Source organism: Phoxinus phoxinus (genome assembly GCF_949152265.1).
Source record: "Phoxinus phoxinus genome assembly, chromosome: 14".
In the NCBI taxonomy this organism is placed as follows: Eukaryota; Metazoa; Chordata; class Actinopteri; order Cypriniformes; family Leuciscidae; genus Phoxinus; species Phoxinus phoxinus.
Window position 1 is genome coordinate 13,868,274 of NC_136889.1, and position 20,725 is coordinate 13,888,998.

At 36.9% G+C, this 20,725-nt stretch overlaps 1 protein-coding gene across 4 annotated transcripts; it reads right to left on the reverse strand.

Moving 5' to 3' along the window:
- Nucleotides 1–6,267: 6,267 nt before the first annotated feature.
- Nucleotides 6,268–19,310, reverse strand: erlin1 (ER lipid raft associated 1). Of its 4 annotated transcripts, none has more exons than XM_079635878.1 (12): nucleotides 19,196–19,310; nucleotides 18,148–18,275; nucleotides 17,770–17,851; nucleotides 17,550–17,596; nucleotides 17,353–17,414; nucleotides 15,664–15,789; nucleotides 15,444–15,517; nucleotides 15,298–15,356; nucleotides 10,508–10,599; nucleotides 10,331–10,420; nucleotides 10,168–10,247; nucleotides 6,268–8,784 (listed from the first exon to the last, which is right to left on the reverse strand). In XM_079635878.1, the coding sequence occupies exons 2-12, from the start codon at nucleotides 18,258–18,260 to the stop codon at nucleotides 8,560–8,562; spliced, it is 1,050 nt and encodes a 349-aa protein (XP_079492004.1). In that variant the 5' UTR covers nucleotides 18,261–18,275; nucleotides 19,196–19,310; the 3' UTR covers nucleotides 6,268–8,559. The 4 variants fall into 4 exon arrangements, with proteins under 4 accessions (XP_079492004.1, XP_079492003.1, XP_079492002.1 ...); XM_079635877.1 differs by having other exon boundaries at nucleotides 15,658–15,789; nucleotides 19,196–19,307; XM_079635876.1 differs by having other exon boundaries at nucleotides 19,128–19,264.
- Nucleotides 19,311–20,725: the final 1,415 nt, after the last annotated feature.

Here is a 20,725-nt window from a genome sequence, read left to right on the forward strand (position 1 = left end):
AGCCGTCAAACCTACGTCATCAGAAAAAAATCGGAATCGGAAGTAACTTTTCAGACTTTGATTAAAGATAACTACGGCAAACAATTTTTTTCTGTGTATTAACTTGCACGGATTAATTGTTCACCACAAGACTAGTAATATCCGCTAAGTAAATAGGGTCAATTTTGATTTCATGCCGACTTTAACCACTTTGCATATACACTAAAATATCCAATGACATTTACAAGAAGTAAAAGTATTTTTATCAAGTTTCACTTCTCCTTTCTTCAAGAATATCCTCATTTGACTCATAGGCTGCAGGAAAACATTGATTCTTAACTTAGGCCTATATATGTTTATTATTATTATTATTGACAATGCTTTTATAGGCTGTGAAGAAGGCGCGTCAGCATGACACAGTTGCCCATACAGCAACTTCCCTCCATGAGTCTATCCAGTGAGGGCAAAGATATCAACACATCACATTCTGTTTCCCTGGGGGGCCATCAACAGCTCCCTCTTTTCACCACAGGCTATTCTTTATCATAAAGTTATCAGATCATGGGAGACCTGTAATTTGGGGGGTTTCCTTCAACAATGCAGATTTGGCTCCAGCAGAGTTGCAGCCACTCACCCTCTCTCTGCTCTTTTTGGCTCCAGGAGTTCACACAATCCTTTTGAAACAGTATTTGCAATCACTCTGTGTCTCTCTCATGAGGCATGTGTTTATACTGACATCAACCCCATGTGGAAACCTCAGACCAAATGTAAACAGTTCTGTAGCAAAGTTGAGAGTGGAAAAAAAAACTTTATGGCTATATGTGAGAGATTATTATGAATTACAAATACTTTCTTATAATTTAGTGAATACTGCTGGATATATTCTGAAAAATATATGTTTCATATAAGAAGCTGATACTCTGTGCCATAAAGTTCTCAGAGCTCCCTGGTGACTCAAGCTGGGCTCTCAGAGAAAGACCGGTGGAATTTGGGGGTTGGATCTTTGGGTGGTAAAGCAGCATTAAAGCTCTCTGAGTCACACTGAATTACAGTCAAATGGATGCCTGAGCCCCTCAGCAAACGGTATATGAAGACAGCACACTGTGAGAACGTCTGCAACGGGAGTTGTTCTCATAAAGAGAGAATGAGAGTGATACTCCCTCTAGTCTATCACAATATCTAATTTTTAAGACCATCCACAAAAGGACAGAGTATAAAAGAGTCCAATCCAATAGAGGAAAAGTAAAATAAAGTACTGCAATAACTCCCCTTCAGAGTGCTTTTTCAGGAGTGTTCAAATTTAAGAGCTCACTCTTCCACTTTTTTTGGTCAGTTTCAAGTGAGCATGTTTAGTGCTCTAGTTTCTTCACAGCTAGTTTTAGAATCTATGTCAGGTTTGGCAATGTATGTTTTTCCAGTTAATTATAATTCAGAATATTCCATGTTCAGTAGGCCTACATGTTGGGCTCATTCGACTGCAACTGTGGCATAATGTTGATTAAAAAATGGAATCTTTGTAACCTTTTCTTTAAAAAAAAAAAGAAAAAAAAGAGTGAAAATCAAAGTTATGGTGAGACAGTGTAAGTAATCAGTTTTAAGAGTTAAACGGCATAAATGTGAAGGTTGTATGAAAGCACATTAATTCTTTCCTTAAAACTCAAGTGTTGAGATCTAAGGTTTTTTTAAATCAACGTTTTTGCAGAATTACAGGGTTTAGGCCGTTATGTTATCATGGCAAAGAAGTTTTAAAACTAGAAATGACTTTATGTAAAAAAGTTGGTGAGCAAAAACTAAAATCACGTTAACAGGCATTATTGTTATAGAAACAGTGGGTATTTTAACGTTTCCATTCACTTCTATGATTTGCCTCTCTTTATCCCAGATTTTTTAGGTTATAAGGAACAAATCAAAAATGAATTTTTGTGGTAATTAAAATGATGCCACTAATGCTGTCTATTGAACTCAGAATATTCATTAGAGCAATGATAATGGTAGGCCTGCAATCCTTTTACTGAAAGTTCCTGTAATTCTCGAACTGAAAGTCCTCACCACTGCTGTATAGAGTTGAGCTGCCGAGACATTCAACCCAAGCATTCATTATGACAATTTATCAACATTTGAAAGGTTGAGATCATCAGGTCAAGTAAAGAAGTGTAAAATGACATGACAATAGTGTTGTTTTGTTTTGGACACGGTGAAAACAAACAAAACTCAAGGCGTGACACTGCATAGAAAATTCATAAAAATCTGATGGTACACTTCCAGTGACAGAGTTCAGATGTAAGGGATAGCCTTGATTCCTATCCCAGTCATCTGTTTCTGTTCAGACGAAGACATGACTGTCTGAAGCGTTCCTTTCTTTTATGTTGTTTAAATGACTCTTGGAAGATTAATGAAGGAGGATTTTGAAATGCAATGAAAACCACATGGTAATCAAACTGACTGAAAAACATTCTGCAAATAAAAATGTCTTTTTATACCAGGTGATTGGCATGTTTATTGTGTTTTCCTCCTATTCACTTCTTTTCTCAGGATGACTGAAGATGGGAAAGAGATCCACAAACACAGTTTTGCATGGATGTTTCCTTAATATCTCTGTTGTATAACTGCAGATGTTCACATAACAGAATCTATGTGCTCTGTTGAACTTTTTGTCTGTGTAATCTGGAAACAAGCTGTCTGCTGTCATCAGAGACATGATCCATCAATGAAGATCTATTAGTCACAATGAGATACATCCTGGCCAATACATAAAGACAAATACTTTACTGATTACTGTTCATGACAATTCCAGGATTGAACATGGCTTAATTTAAGTTTCATTAAACTTAAAAGCCTTTAAAATTGTGCAAATTTTGAAGTGAACCAGTTCAGGGGTTAACTGATGACAACTATGGGAAAAATCTTGGAGTGTAAAACAGAGTCAGCGATAAACTCCGATTTCAGACAGGTGTTATCAGGGAGAGATGCTAACCCTGTGACACACCCAGGGGTAAAATGAGACCTCAAAGCATTGCTTTCAAATCTCACAACCTTAAAAACAGACCTGCACTGAGTCAGGATGATTAAGTGGATGTGCAAGCAGCAAGATAACGGTTCTTCCCTTGCCAAGATAAGAGAGCCACACACATAATGCACAATAACATTCGCCAAAACTCTAGATACAAGCAAAGCAACAACAAAAAAAAAAAAACATAAAACACACACACAAGTGGGTTTTTATGTTTTATGGGGACAATAGACATTATGATTTTTATACTGTGCAAACTATATTCTATCCCCTAACCATCACAGAAAACTTTCTCCAATTTTACAATTTAGAAGAAAAAAATACTATGATTTATAAGCTTTTTTCCTCATGGGGACTTCAGATTTTGTATATTGCCCCCGTGGAGACATCAGGGTACACCTGACCTGAACCACACACACTATACTGTTACGCATCAAGGCTGATTTATTTGAGCAGGAATAAAGTGAAACTATAATATTGTCAAATATTATTACAATTTAAAATACCTGTTTTCCATTTGTTTTTTAAAGTGTAATTTATTCCTGTGATGGCTGTGAAAGCTTAGTCATTACTCCAGTCTTCAGTGTAACAGGATCTTTCTGAAGTCATTCTAATATCAGCTAATTTGAGAAACACTCCTGATTCATATAACTTGAACTGTAATGGGATTGTATTGCTTTTCTTATTATGGATCCTAGGCCTTTAACTTTTTTAATAAAATAACAAACAATATTAAATTTAAAAAACAAAAATAGTTTTTTAACAATGTTTTTTTTTCATGCTTTGTTTATAACAAGGAGGTCGTTTTAAGCCTTGAAGGGCTTTGATTTGTTCTTATGTCAAATGTTTGAGTAAATTTAGTTTTTTCATGTCATGACCCCTATAAGAAAAATCTTACTGACCCCAAACTTTGGAACGTTAGTGTGTGTGTATAATGCAAAATTCTGTTTCACAACCAGTATAGCCGAAGTATGTGCTATATCTATTCTGTTAAAACTACAACGTCATGTGTCACAAAATCAGATTTAGGCATGTAGAAATCCCCTTCGATTGGCCTGCATTATTGTGCTAATCAGAGCTGAGAGAAGCCAGGCTTCTCATCTATCATGTCCTTACAGAAGCTGCCCCATGACTCCCTGGTAAATTAGGGCAGCGCTTCAGGGGACGGAGCAGGGCGATGAGCCAGACTGAACACAGAACACAATTGTTCAGGCTGTTGCCAGTAATTCATAAATCTCATCATGGTTGTCATAGGAACATGACATGGGAACATGCCGTCTCTTACGCTAGAGTCCCTCCAACCAACTACAAAACCTGGGCACTGCCCTTCCTGGTTGTAGGCAGGCCACAGATTTACCATTAGTTCTAAAGAAAAAATCTACTAGCATGTCCTGCTTGGATGATGGCTTTTCTTTGAAGATACATTAAAAACATATATTTGTGGATATTTATTGTTCTAACAGCTCACATGTTGCTTTTTCTTTTTTTTTCATTCCAATGAACAACGGAAAAAAAAGTTGGCCACCATCCCTGTGCTGAGTAAGTCTGTGCAAGTGATGTATCCTGTATCATGTGGGAGTCATTCAAATCTTGCTCTACAGTGAACTTGTTTTAACATGACTTCAGAGTCAGTTCTGTTTAGTTAATAAAAAAAGATTTAAATCAAATAAGGCTTAAGGATTATTAATGGAATCTGCAATAAAGTTGGCCTGACAAAACAACCACAACATAAGACTGTTTGGCTGCATCGAAATCGCATACTTTCCTACTATATAGTAGACGAAAAACAGTGTGACAAAAGATGTCCGAATTCACAGTAGGCTACATATAAAAGAGTAGGCAAAAAGTACCCGGATTAATACTTCCGATGTCACTATCCCAGGGCCACGGGAAGCGGGATAGGATTTGTGAATGGCAGTGACGCGACCAACGTCCCTTTCAAGGTCGCGATGCAACCTATGGATGCAACTGACGCTAGTAGGTTACGTGATGAGGGCAACATGGCAAAAGTAGTACTTCCTGATTACATTCATACTATAACATACTTTTTTTCAGCAGTCGTTAAGTGATTTCTCATTCAAAAGAAGTATCTACTCAAGACAATATGGGATTTCTGGCGCGGCCTTGGTCTCTTCACCTCCTCAACTATAGTCTAGGTGGAGCCATTTCCTTTATATCACTGATGAGTCGTGCAGGAAGGAAATATGTGGAGCACCCTGGACACTGCATTTTTAACAAGCACATTTTAACTTAACATACAAATTCATCTTCTAAATGAGACACTTTAATTAAATTTAATTTTCATCCAATATAACATTTTAATTTCACCCTTATTCACCATCAGGAACAGGAAACATTCTTTATGCCTTGGGATTGAGTCAGTCTGGGGACCTGATCTAAATGGTTGATATTTACTCAGGAGGTCCTGGGGGAGCTCAACCTTCTGTTCTCTCTTTAAGGTCAGCTGGAGACAGACCTTTTTTGCCCACTTCCTTGAGTGACTATTTCCTTCCTTTGTCCTACTTCTACTCATGTGCTGTTAGTAAGTCTGAGTCCTGCATCAAAAAGTTCAAGCCAACTCATTTGTTACTTGGAGATGACACTTCGTGGCATTTCCTGTATTTGGACAAATACCACTGACTGAGACATTCTGGGTTTATTTGCTAAGCAAACACAAATATATGGGCCATAACTGCCTGTTGTGATTGTTCATCAAGTGGTTATTTTTAAGATAATAACTGTATCAGATTATTCCCAAAACAGTTAGAAAAACATGAAAAGGTTGTTGTAAGATTGAAGACAAGAGGAATGACTGTCAAATATCAACATTGTTTTTTTGTCATTTAGGTTGCACACCTAACTCTACATATCCGATGATGAATAACATAAAACTTCAACTTGTAACTCGCTCTGCTGTATAAATGGGTGAAAAATATCCCAAAGACATGCATTACGGTCGCAACCAGAGTCGCATCTGAAGACCAGAATATTAGAGAAAAAGAGATCGTTTCACTTAAACGACCATGAAACACTGACGTCACAGTGGCCAGTTTTGTATGCACGTACATTTTAGAATTAAGTTCTTTCATACGCAATAACTAGTTCCCTTTCCTCTTTTTTCTCTGAAAACATATCCAGCTCATATTAAAAGCACTACATTCATGACACAATCTATGACATTGACCCGTTGCAAAACACTCCCTTAGTAGGACATGATGTACTCCTCCTTAATGTGCAAGACAAGAATATAAACGTGATTACAACATCAAGAAAAGTCATTTCATGGTATCAAAATAGGTTTTATTTCACAGAATTAAACATTGTCAAAATTTTATAAATTTTGCATATAAATGTTTTAAAATTAGGAGCTTAAATTATGCTGACATAAAAAAGTGACATTCACAGAGTGAGTTTAATTCCAGGGCAGTCGAGTTCTGTCCTCTCTCATTTAATCAACCATAAGAATCACAGAGATCATATGGACAGAAAGATCATTTGAGACAATTCATCTTACACCTAAAGGAAAACATTGAATGACAAGTCAATTTAAGAGGAAAATGGGAGAAGCCACTGTTTGTAGAAGGAACAATCAAACTAAACATTGAATGTTTGTCTCTTTAATCGATAAGTATGAAGAGGATGGAAAAACGATGTGGTGTGTGAGATTCACACAGACAACACACGACCCTACATCTGTTTGTGAAGTGGTCAGTTTAAATGTAAGATACCAAAAAAGCTGGTCATTCAAGTTAGCACACAGGTCTCTTTTCCTGAGAGATAGCACTAGTAGACACTATTTAAAACCTAGTTTGGATGGTTTGATTTAATTAATTGTAAATATTGGCATATGAAAGCAACTTAGGCAGACGCAGTTAAGAGAAGCAGTTTTTTTGATTCGTTTAACTCTTTGTAGTCCAGTCTTTAGATTCCTGAAGATCACTGGCTTCCTCTAGTGGTGAAATTCTGATGAAGCTTTTGAGGCTTCAGGGCAACCAGTGAAAAACATCACCTGGCTCCCAAAATGCATTAATATGTTGTTACAATGTCTGATCATGAATGCATTCATCCAGCATAATGCTAAATTTCTTTGATAGTGCCTAATAATACTGCAGCCCTTATTGTAACTGAATTCTCTTTTAAATAAACTCCTTCCAGTAATGACAAAACGAGCAAGCTCAACTAAAGGCATATAGGCATTTTCAGTCATAAAGGAACCGACTATAACCAAACAGCTGTTCATCTCATAGCTTTTCAAAGGCAGGAGCCCCGGAACAAAACATTAACATCTTATGAAACCCATGCTCAGTCACCCTTTCTATAAACCAACAATTCAATATCATCCACAGAGCACCCACAAACTAACAAGCTACACAATACTATACCAAACCCACTATTTCTGACATTACATGAAATTTAATTCACACCAAGTATTCAGGTCTCAAGGTCGTAGAAAAAGTCTTCATAAAGATCAACAAAAATCAAGCAGGGATAATTTTAAAACAAGATCGATCTTACATACACATGTAAAAGCCACTGATATCTGCAGCTGTGGCTGAACTAAATTAAGATTTTAACTATAATGAAGTTAGTGACAATGAAAATGAAGACTTTTCTAAAAGATCACCAAAAAAATTAACATTATTCTGTTATTTACTCATCCTCTCATCATCCTAAACCAGTTGGACTTTATTTCTTCTGAGGAACACAAAAGATAGATATTCTAAAAGATTGTTTAAAACTGTTTTTGTCCATACAATGAAAGTCAATGGGGTCCAAGTAAGGTACAATATTGGACCTCAACAACATTCACTGCATGGACAAAAAAAATAAAGATAGAAAAACACCTTTTATTATTTATTTATTTTTTAAATATCCTCGTTCCACACAAGATCGACTTACAAGTTTAGAAAGATGCGAGGGTGAACAAATGATGACAATATACATTTTAGGGTTAAATATCCCTCAAATATATATTAAAGAAAAGATGACAAATGTTGGCTACAAAATGAGTCTCATCATATTGTAGCTAATAAAGCCACTGCCTTTGATCTCAATTAGTGTGATGCCTTATAATTCCAGTTATGTTAAAGACAACACAAAGGTAAACCTCGAAATGTTCACATACTTCACATTGCAGTTGCATCTGCATCTAAAAAATAATTAGCATGGATTTGTAAAAGAGAATCAAAAGTTGAGAGCAAAAAAAGGGGAGAAGCATGCTGATGCGAGTTAGGGACATTGGAGGGATTTTTTTTAGATTTGAATCGCCACAATTCAACCTGGCAATATTCAGTGGCACAGTTCTTAGACATTTCTTTTTAGTTTTCAATTGGCTGCTGGAAAACCACAGGCTCTGTGTGACAGTCTCTGCAGCTTACTGACTCACAGCACAGCTAGCCAAGCACCCAACCCCACTGCAGTAGAAGAGTGAAAAGCATCCATGTCAGCATGCCTCACAAGCACCCATGCTCCACAAAGAGAGAAAGAGAGAGAGCGCGAGCGAGAGAGAGAGAGAAAGAGAGAGAGAGAGAAATTGCAGAGGAAGAGGGGGTGGACAGCTCTCAGGCCCCTCAGTGGCCTTCTGTGGCTTTGGGCTTGGACGCTTTCTTAAGACTCTCTTTCATAGTCAAGGACTCCAGCTGCTCCATCAAATCTGCCGCACCCTGGCCCACGGCTGGACGGGAGGCACTGTTGTCTACAAACATGTTTGGGATTTCCTGACCGAAGTAGATCTTGCTGTTTGAGGCTATGGCCTGGAATTTCATCAGTTCCAGGTACTCTGGTGTAAGCTTCAGCTGTGGAGGAGGGAGACAGTAGTCTGATAAATGATCTGAGCATTTCCTGTGGAATCAACTGTACTGAAGGAATGCGTGAACGTGCCTCCATGTGTTCAGAGTGGACACTAGCACCAATATGAAATCAGCTACAGCCTCCTACATGTGCTCTCTTAATATAGCTAGGTTGAAGGATATTTGAGCTTTGTATAAACTGAAAGAGAGTGAAACTCCTTCACACAATCTACTAGATTAAGTCTTTTTGCAGACTAGACTGATAGTTTACTCACTAAAAGTGAACAAACTTACCGTTACACCAAATGTTCTGTTAATGTTAGTTAATAAAAATAGTCGTTCATAGTTTTTTTAATGTTAATACACAGTGCATTAACTAATGTTATTACACAGCTCTGTGGAATACTTGACTATTACTCCGACAACAACCACTAAAAACTGATAACGCAGGCTCATCTGGGTTACTGTCACTGAAGACGGCGCTTTACACTGGGAACGTTTTTTTCCTCGTGCAAGGTTTACGTTTGGTGAGCTATTAAAATGTTAAAACTCAAATCAATATTTTGTGTATAGGTATTTAATTAGTATGTCATCCGGTATCACGGACTCACCCTCTCTTGTTTCATACAAACGCAGCTCTAATGAAAATAAGAAAAAAACATTTGAGTTTCATCTCAAATCAATATATCTTATCCCCATAGTTATCTATGTGAAACACTGTGTAATAAGAGGTATGACCGTACCGAATCCCTTAAATGTCCGTCTAGTTTGAACTCTGCTCTTGTTCTCTCTGCGGAAGCTTTGCGTTTAAAGAGCTAATAAATATTTTTTAAATGTTCAATATTTCATGTCTAATTACTTATTTATGTGGCAAGAAGCCATGTAATAAATGGGATAATGTACATCCAACCGGTTGTTATCACAGAATAAACCCCTTCAGTAGGTCCTGATCACCGTCAGGGTTTATTCTGTGATAACAACCGGTTGGATGTACATCAGTATCACTCAACTTTTGATTTTAAAAATGTATTAGTAAATGTAGCAATCAACTAACTTAGTTTAATAAATGCTTTGGAAGTAAGTTTATTCCTAATTAATTTTAGCTAATTTTGTTAACTAATGTTAACAAATTAAACCTTATTGTAAAGTGTTACAGATTAAACAAATACACTTAATAACATTTTAAAACATCTTTGAAAGCTAATAAACTGGATCTTCCAAGGATTTCTCAAAATAATTATGGCAATACAGCCCTGAATGTTCACGTGTAAAGGGCACCAATTTCACATTTTCTTAAATAAATTAAATGGTTAAAAAAAAAAAAAAAAAAAACATTGAGCAATACACAAAAATGTAACAAAAGAATATAATTTTTGTTTTGTTTTTTACCCTGTTGGCTTCAGCAAATTTTGCAGCAGTGTAATATTCTGCATCTGCTCTTGCCTTCTCTCTTGCCAGGAAAGCAGCATCTGTTACAATCAAAAAATGGGTCTGATGAGCAACATACTCTGTGTGACACATGCTGTGAAAATGCTCTGTTGATAAACCAGACCTTCAATTTCGGAGATCTTTTTCTCTGTTTCCTTCTCCATCACTTTTTGTTGGAAGTGAATCCCTGCCACCTGAGCCATTTTCTCAGCCTCTGTAATGAGAGCAACACACAAGATGAATTGGGGCAGAACCCTGATCCTGTACATGATCAGCATTATATTTGTAAGTTTGGACTCACCTATGATGGCCTTCTTTCTCTCAGTTTCAGCCTCTTTCTCCACAACTTTCTGCGTCTGAACGGTGATAAGCAGCCTTGTCTTCTCTGCTTCCCTACACATCATAAAAGACAGGGGAAACTATTTAGTAACAATTTTAGTAAAACAATAGATGCATGCATTCAAGGACAATAAATCAAGATGCCTGATGATTTTCAGTATACTACCAATCAAAAGTTTTTTTTAAAGAAATCAATACTTTCATTCAGCAAGGAGGATGCATTAAATTGATTTAAATGTTATGAAGGTTTCCTGCTGCTCTTTTGAAATTTCTATTCATCAAAGAATACTACAAAAATTTTTATATCATGTTTCCACAAAAATATTAGGCAACAATGTTTTCAACATTTCTTTGAGCACCAAATCAGAATGTTAGAATGATTGATCATGTGACACTGCAGACTGGAGTAATGATGCTGAAAATTCAGCTGTGCCATCACAGGTATGAATTGCATTTTAAAATATATTAAAATAGAATAGTTGTTAAATTGTAATAATATTTCAGTTTTTTTTTTTTAAATCAAATTAATGCAGCTTTGGTAAGCATAAGACTCAAACATTTTTACATCTTGTAAAAGTTCATCTTGTAGGATCTTACAGACCTTAAAAGTGTGAACGGTAAATCTCAGTAAATCCTATTTCCATTGACGGAAATTTCCGTAATTTGGGAGAAAACGCTTTCCCGCCTTTGACGGAATTTTCCAGCTTTCCGTGTTTTCACTATTATACGGTAGGGGGCACTATGGCACATCTTCTTAAAGAGTACAGAATCTCCAGATCAAAACGCATGCAAATAAGGCTATGTTTACACAGAAACGATCTGAAGAGAAAACGCAAAAGTGGCATTGCGTTATCAGTCACTTTTTATTCTGCATTTAGACGACGGTTATGGGGGGGGGGGGGGGGGGGGGGGGGTATTTGCGTGCATATGGTGAAGCAAAAGTGTGTGAAATTCGATGTAGTATTGTAGTATATCCAGGCGGCTAGGTGGCAATGTGAAGCACTGAAAGTGAAAGAGACGCTGACATTGTTTTTCATGTTTAATACGGTAAAGCTGCTGCTTTAACCTTCAGTGCTCTTCACGTGTCACTCAAAAATGACAGATTTTTTTTTTTTTGTCAATGAAATTAATACTATATTTTAGTTTGATAATGTTTTGTTATTTTCCTGTACTAGCGCATGCCTGTGACGTAAACGCGTACGCGACGAGCGCCACCGTGAGCAGATCGGTGCCTTCACTTTCATCACTTCGAGATTGCACCGTGAGCAGATCGGTGCCTTCACTTTCATCACATCGCTTTCATCACTTCGAGATTGGACTTCTGTAGTTCATTATACAGCGGACTACCTGCCAAAGAAATACACCGCCTTCAAATGGTACAAAACTCTGCTGCACGAGCCCTCACATACAATAAAAAAATCTGCTCATATCACTCCGATCCTTCACCAACTGCACTGGCTCCCTGTCATAAATCGCATCCAGTTCAAACTGTTGGTCCTAGTATATAAAGCCTTGCATGGCCCGGCACCCAAATACCTTGTTGATTTGGTACAACCATATGTTCCAACTCGGGTCCTTAGGTCCAGCACTGAAAACCTACTCGTGGAACCTTGGGTCAGACTCTCTACGGTGGGCGGTAGGGCCTTTAGTGTTGTTGGCCCTAAGCTTTGGAATAAGCTGCCCCCGAATCTTCGTGCGACTGACAACATCCGGTCTTTCAAAAAACAACTTAAAACTCATATCTTCCAGCTTGCCCAATAAATAAGTATCCTCGTAAGTACCCTGCATCCTCATATTTTCAAGTTCGCCCAATAAATAAGTATCCTCGACACATTTTCCCTGTTCCCCACTTTCTCAGCCCTATCTACTTACAATGTCGTAATTATAAGCTCTGATAGTACAATATCTTTTCTTTGATTCATGTCAATTGTTTGTTTGTTATAAGCAGATGGCCTTTGTACCTGTTTGCTTGCTGTTTATTTGTTATCTGTATAACATTGTAAAGCGACCTTGAGTTCTTGAAAGGCGCTATAGAAAATAAACTTATTATTATTATTATTATTATTATTATTCACTGTCGTGTAAATGGGGCCTAAGCCGCAGAAACAAGCGATAGCATGTGTAATCATTAGGGGTGTAACGATACACAAAACTGACAGTTCAGTACGTCCCACAGTTTTGACGTCTCGGTTCGGTGGGGGTTTAGAAAGCTAAAGTTACTTTTTTTATTAAACAGTGCTTTAATTGTAATTGTCTTTAAATTCAAATTACAAGTAAACGTTTCGCAAGGATAAAAAAATGATCTGCTAATGCTGTAAAGTAAACTATATAGGAGCCCTTACTTGCACATTACTATAACATTAAAGCTTAAAGGATAATTCCGGTATTTAACACTTTGAATCTATTTCATGGGCAATTCTAAAATAGTCAAAAAGTCGAGACAGGAACCAGTCAAAATTTCTTTGTCCACCACTCTTGTTCATCCAAAACAAACTACAAAATACACTCAAAGTGTTAAACACCGGAATTATCCTTTAACAACAGAGCCTAGACTTTTAGCCTAAATTCAGTTGCTATTTATTTTTTAGATATAATAATAATCAAATCAACACTCAAATAACAAATTGCACATAAGGCAGTTTTTACATTAACATGTTTATACTCTAATTTATTATTAAAATATAATAATTTACACAGTTGCTGTAATTTTCATGACAGATATTTTTTAACATACATTAAAGAGATGGTTGAGTATGATTTCACTTTTCTAAGGGTGTATTCACACCAGGAAAGTCCGATAGTTCACTTGCTTTGGTCCGGACCAAATAATTTTTTTTGTTTTTTTGTTTGGTACGGTTCGCTTTCACACTGCTCTTTTTGCAAGTGAACCAAAATGTGTAAACAAAACCACACGTGTGCTAAGGTCGTCCATTCATTGGACAAGGATTCTCAAGTAGGGAAATCAGGAAGTGCAACAAAAAAAAGGCTCGGAGATATAAAAAATATAAAAATAAATTAAAAATAAATTTGGAGATATTTCGTAGGCTACTGCAATATTTGTTCTTTTACTGTCTCGTTATTTCGAAATAATATGTGTGCGTGCATCTGTAAATGACGCGTGTATTGATTTTTATTAATAAACAAGTGTTTTCTCTAAAAGTGTCGACTCGGCTGCAAAGATGAAGTTGACGATCGCCATCTCCGTGTGAACGCGCTTATAGAGAGAAATGCACATAAATAGGCTAAGCCTAATAATGGATTACATAATCAGAGAGTAGCCTTTTTCTTTTTTTGTTTTGAATTATTTCGTTTAAAGACATTTCAAGCTTTGTGTATTTGATGTATTTGTCATGTCTGTGTGAGGCATACACTGAGTTTCGTTAAGTTAGGATGTGCTCAGTTCACGTGCAATGCAAGTGAGCGCGCGGGCGCCTCCGTTATATTTGTTTCGTTGGCCTATTCATTAAATACAGGCAATTGGTTGATGAAAAATGTATTAAAATTAAGATACAATTTATACAAAACGAAATTCACTTTAAAGAAAGGCTTTCTATAACAACTTCAACTTCAACGGTCAAAATCATGTCTGACCCGCTCCATGTCTCATATTGCGCATCCTATCTCGGTCGTGCTGTTCACTTTTCATAAATCAACATAAATTAACAAATATGAAACGCGCTTTTTTAAATGGCTACAACAGTATATTAGGCCTACATATCCTACTCTCTATTTGTACAAATTTCTGCACATTAATTTAATTCTGAATTTTGCACACACAAGTTGAAAGGCATTTGTTCAAATCAAGTTCACGGATAATTGTGCGTGCATTTATTAGCCTAATCATTATGATACTAAAATCCTAACAAATAGGCAAATATGTACAAAAAAATCAGATGAGTTCTCTCGAAAAATCTCTCGTTCACGTTCATTGTATTAAAAGTGATTCGTTCAGCGTTCGGCGAAAATATGAACGCGTTCAGTGAACACGTTCATGCACAACACTGCCAATGATGCACACACGACGCGCAGAATGACGCGCAACAGTATTGTGTGGCCAGACAGCGCGCCGGAATGGAATTCTCTTTCGCACTTGAATGAACAATATTGGGTCGATATTGATATTGGGCCGATATTGGGTCGGTTCATGTTCACATCGTAAACGAACCGTACCAGAGTTCGTTTGGAACCGTACCGAGACCACCTCTTCAGCTGGGTCTCGGTTCGATTGTTTGGTCCGCACCAGAGTTCGATTGCTGTATTCACACCTGCCCAAAAGGTCCGCACCAAGGGGGGAAACGAACTAGAGTTCGATTCAATCGAACCAAACAAGGCAGGTGTGAATACACCCTAACTTTAGTTAGTGTGAAATGTTGCTGTTTGAGCATAAACAACATCTGCAAAGGTACAATGCTCAAAGTTCAAAGCAAAGGAAGATATTTGCTTTTAAAGAAAAGGACTACAACAAACAACATTCTTCCCAGGTTAGTGACATCACCAACCCTAAAATGTACATAAACCCCGCCCCCGGGAACACGCAGTCCATGTTGAGAAGAGGAAAAGTTGTTGTATAAGAGCACATTTGTGAGTCAGCTCAAACTTTAGCATCCATCTTTTCACATGCAATAGAAAGTCACTCTGTGTGCACATTTTAAAAGCACACAATATGGAGATACCTTAATTCGACATCCAATCAAACTGCACAGAATAATATACGAAATATAAAAAAAATTAAATAAATAAATATTCACTCACATTAGCTCATAGTTTCTTCTGATTGACTCTGGAATTTTAGGTTTGGTGACTCGCACAGCCTGCAATACATCATGTAAGTGTGTAATTCTGCTGTAGTCAAAGCTGAAACCCCAGAGAAAAAAAAAACAGTGGAGTAAAAACCATACCTGAATAGTGAGACCAGGAGCCATAGAATTCAAGTCCTTCTGCAGTGCAGTCTTTAAGTTCTCATCAATTATGTCTGTCAAACAAAAACGACACAAATGCAAGTCTCTGACAAAGACGAAACTTATGACACAGCAGAAACTTCAGTGCTCCTATAAACAACTAAAAGTTCACATTATGCTTGGCAGAATAAACTGTTTGACATAAGTGACTCACACTCACCGAACAGCTCTATATAGACTTCCTGTAGTGTGTGCACACTGCAGAACTGGTTTAACTCATGGTGAATTTTGTTGAAGATTAGTGTCTTGTCATAGTCTGCAGTGTAGTTCTTCACTATCTCCAGCACTGTGGAGAAAAAGAACAACAGCATTATTTCTGTCTTCCACAGAAGATAGTAATACAGGTTTGAAAGAGGATTGAGGTTGAGTAAATGATGAGAAAATTGTTACATTTTTGGGTGAACAACTCTTTTTAAAGTCGTCATGAAATCAAAATTGACCCCATTTACTTTGTAAGTGCACATTACTAGTCTTGTGGTGAACAATTAATCTGTGCAAGTTAATACACGGAAGAAAAACTGTTTTGTCATGGTTAACTTTAGCTAATCAAAATCTGAAAATGTCCTTAACCACTCCCCTCCAAAAGTCAGTGCGCTATGAGCAAGGGATGAAGAGGAGGTGCGCTAAAGTAAAACCCCACCCTCCGTTTCACTTGCATAGGTGTGATTGGCAAAGGAAAATATACGGTGCACCCATAGATATACATAATAAAGGCTAGATGTCTTATGGCGAAGTCTCAAAGTCATCACCCGGTGGCCATCTTGTCACAGGCAAACTTTCTGGCGGGCTCTGTGGTACCTGATGTAAGGCGAGTGATTTGCACGAACACAAATACTCTTATCTCGCTGAAATCTTGACGGATTTACAAACGGTTTGGTTTCTTACAAAGAAATTAATGTGGCTATATTTCTGAATGCTTGAACATGTTGAAATATATAATATTATAATTATTTATAAGTATGCAGTGTCATAACTACATCTCTGACGTTTATAACAAACAACCCCGTTTTAAAATCGGTAGAAAATTGAGCAAGTTGTGGTTATTTAAAAAGTACATGCACCATTAAAACACAATGTTACGAGTGAGCGAGCTGACTGTGACAAGATGGCCGCCAGGTGCGGACGTCGACCTCCATTGGCCAGCAGCGCGGACGAGACATCTAGCCTTTATTGTGTATATCTATGGGCGCACCTACCATGGCGGCGACAGCACGTGTGATTATCCCAGTAGTTAGGACATCGCACAAGATTTGTCAACACAAAACATTTCATCACTGGATAGGTTTTGTTCGTTTATTTAAAGTGTGGTTTATGTCAGCTGAATGTGCGGAGCGCTTTTCAGAGAAGATAAGGCAACGTTATTTTAGTACAATTCACACCCAGCGGTAATTCAGGGAAAAAAATCTATGAATGCTTCACATGAAACTTCAGTCTTCCGACCTATTACCATCGTGTTAATTCTCAATTGATTTTGATTAATATGCGCAAGGGAGAGCAAGACATTTTGAAGATGGTGAGGAGGGGGGGCTTTCTCTCTGCTCTTTCTCTCAGTAACATGCACGGGCGCCTGTCACAATTGGCGCAGCAGTCTACATCACTCACCGATCAAATAAGGCTTTGGCGGCCACCAATTTTTTTTCTTTTCTCATAGAAATAGAAATCATGGTAAGAACCAAAGATTATAGAATGCTTGATTTGCATGAATTACGAGAGCATAATTTTCAGGTCGGAAAAAGCCGGATTTCCAGATTTATCCGGAAGAATCACACCCCTGCACTTGGAAATACACCACAACAGGGAAGTAAAGTCGGTTCCAACTTCCGGTTCACGGGAACTTTAAGGCTCTTACCAGCTGATGGAACCAGCATGTTGACCACTTCAATTCTGTCAAAATAGATCATAACACCCCCACTGTGGAAGACAAAGAAATTATTATTTTTATTCAAGAGCCACAGGAAATATACTACACAAAATAAAGATGGCTATTTATTATACACCTTTATTAAACATTTATTATAACAGAACATCAACAAAAGGAAGGTTTACCTGGTTCCACAAGGCACATTTTTTATTTCATCAGTTTGCAAAGTTGTCTATAAACATGATGCAAACATGAGAAAAAACAATTAGCATTTTCAACAAAATGCTCAAGAACCTCAAAAACCCACCCTTGTTACAGAAGTCAAATAAAATTATTATGTCTGTATTAAGAACAATATTAATTTGTTATTAGGCCAGTTGTAAAAAAAACAAAAAACATTTGTACCTGCACTGATCTGTATGAAGTGATAAAAGGCAGCATGATATGGTAACCTGGGCCATTAGGAGATGTCAACAAAGCTCCTCCTCTGAAAAATAAATGGTAAAACACATTACCTAATATAAATGATAAATAACATTTCCACTACCATTTTCATTTACTCAAAATATTTTATTTTATGTCAAACAGAAAATAAAAGTCATACAGGTTTGAAACCACGTGAAGGTCAAAATGACAATTTTCATTTTGAACGACTGAAACAAAGTTAACTGATCAAGCCTTTCCCCAACCTACAATTAGGCCTATATCACAGGTATTTTATAAATGATTAACATAAGCAGCATAAAACCCTGGATATTTGCAATGCAACTTCCTTAAACTCACCTGTAATACACAGCTAAATGTCCTTCCTCAATTTTGTGTATGGAAGAATGAAGCAGAATGGACATCACACCAGCCATTGCTGCAACTACAGCCCCAACATGTGCCATCGTCATTTAGCCAGCACTCAACTGCCAAAAGACAAGTTTGTAAAAAGGAAATCCGAGTTGACACTTATGATAAACACTCAATTTAGGTGACAAAAGTTCAGCTTTTAACACAAGCTAGGGCCCTGGTTGCAAACATGTAAGTAGATCAGCCTATGCTGCAGAACCTCCCTCCACTGAGCCGAGCACACAATAATCTCTGTAGAGCTGCACACAGCAAACCGAGATAACAGGTTTTCAAAGTCCATTAGACCCACACACAGCTCCCATACGCGGAAGTATTCCAAATGCAAATATATACAAATACATTCTTATGGCCACGGCCTGCCCTAAGTGAAAGTAAGAGCTGCATAACTCTCACAGCTATTTTAGGAAAACGAGTGTCAATCATAAGGCTGTCAGTGACTAGGAATTGCAGTTTCAACACTTAGTGAGTTGCCTACCTAGACAGCTAGTGCAGAGGTGCAGTTTTTTGTTCGAATGCGCCTATGATGGTGTCTAGGAAGGCAACTCGGTATATTTTTAAAACATAGCGTCTCCATTACTTGTCCTGGCTACGCAGGCTAGCTAAGGTTATTTCCTCAAATGAAGTGCTGACTCGACCGTACTACAGTACACGGCACGAACTGATATGAATGCGCGTAAGTTAATCTGTCGGTACATATGCTAAAACAACCGTTACAGTCATTCATGTGATCTAGATATTGTAGAAGCCACCACACCACTCACACATGACTAACGTTACATTTAAGCTAACCCACGCCCACGGCTGGCTAACTAACGTTAAGCTAATTATTTGAAATGCAAGCAAAACGACATTCTGTCAAGTTAAACTCCTTAAACGATGTGCTAATAATAGCGACAGTAATCATTTACCGATCATTCGTTTATATAATGGACGATGCTGTCCTGTCACTTTCGCAGGACATTACTTTATTACTCACAACGCCGTGTCCAACATTGTAGGATGGAAGGTTCCCAACTGAAACGCTTTGTGAATCCGATACTGATTTCCTTTTCAAAATCTGCTTCAAGCACACCTTCAAAATAAGAGTCACCAGTACGATTTCAATTCAGCAACAGAAAAACAGTTGAGTTAAAGGGATAGTTCACCCAAACATGAAAATGTTGTCATCACTCACCCTCACGTTGTTGTTACAAACCTTTATGAGTTTCTTTCTGCTGTTAAACACAAAATAATATATTTTGAAGAATGTTGGTAACCAGACAATGGATGGACCCCATTGACTTAGGCTACATTGTAGGGGAAAAAAAATACAATGGAAGTCAATGGCTACTGTCAACTGTTTAATTACCAACATTCTTTAAAATATATTATTTTGTGATCAACAGAAGAAATAAACTCATACAGGTTTTTTCTTCTTCTTCTTCTTCTTCAGAATTACACATGAAAAAAACAGTAGATACAAATGTTTCACATATAATGTTCCAAATGATTCCAAAGCATCACAAGATGCAAGAACATCAAAGTCACAATCATATCAAAGATATTACAGAACATTCGATTTACATATTAAAGAAAAAAAGAAAAAGAAAAGAATAAAAGAAACGAGGTATACGTGTATAATTAAAGTAAGTAAGAGGAATTTAATTCTTTGTAGATGTCCATAGTTCTGGTTGCTTTGCGGTTTGAAAGTCCTTGCAGTGTTTCAAAGTAAATCTTCATGTCGGCCTTAAAATGGTAGATGTTGGGTATCCTATCAGACCATTTACATTTATGTATGTAAAACTTACCAAGTAATAAGATAAGATTTAACATAAAAACGTGACTCTTGTCCATATCTTTTTTTTGTCATAATAAAAAAACAACATCCCTTTTCTCTATGAGAATTTTAATTCCACTTAACATATTAAATAAATATTCCACATCAATCCAAAAGAATTTCACATACATACATTCAAAGAAAAGATCCTTTACAAAATACACAGGATTCAGAAAGGTCATTTGTATATCTTTTTAGGAACTCATAACGTTACAGGTTTGTAACAACAATGTGAGGGTGAGTGATGACAGAATTTTCCTTTTTGGGTGAACAATCCCTTTATTTCTGGGTTAAAACCGTAACTTAATAACAGTTAATTCTTATTACATTCTATTTGTTGATTGAAACGCCATTTACACGATATTTACGTTCTAATCTAATCGCTAATATTGACACTGCTTAATTACACAATTTTTAAAAATCATTATACATATAATTAGAAGTGTTATATAATTTTTTTTTAGCCAGTAATCAGAAGCTGTTAATGGTGAAAAGCAAAAGGGCTAACGTTAACGTTAAGTTAACGTAACACTTTGAAGTCAAAGGTAATCTTTTGTTAACGTTCAAGCAAGTGTGTTACAAGACCATACAAAGTACGCATAATATTATATTATGTTTCATATATATATTATAATCTTAAAATTAAATTAATTTAAATAAAAAAATAAAATGTTATGAAGTCCGACCTGT

Coding starts and splice junctions, on each gene's coding strand:
- erlin1 (XM_079635877.1), bottom strand. CDS start 18,260: ATGACGATGGCACATGTTGGGGCTGTAGTTGCAGCAATGGCTGGTGTG. Junction 17,852..18,147: donor CATTTAGCTGTGTATTACAG/GTGAGTTTAAGG, acceptor TTTATTTTTCAG/AGGAGGAGCTTTGTTGACAT. Junction 15,357..15,443: donor CTCCTGGTCTCACTATTCAG/GTATGGTTTTTA, acceptor GATGTATTGCAG/GCTGTGCGAGTCACCAAACC.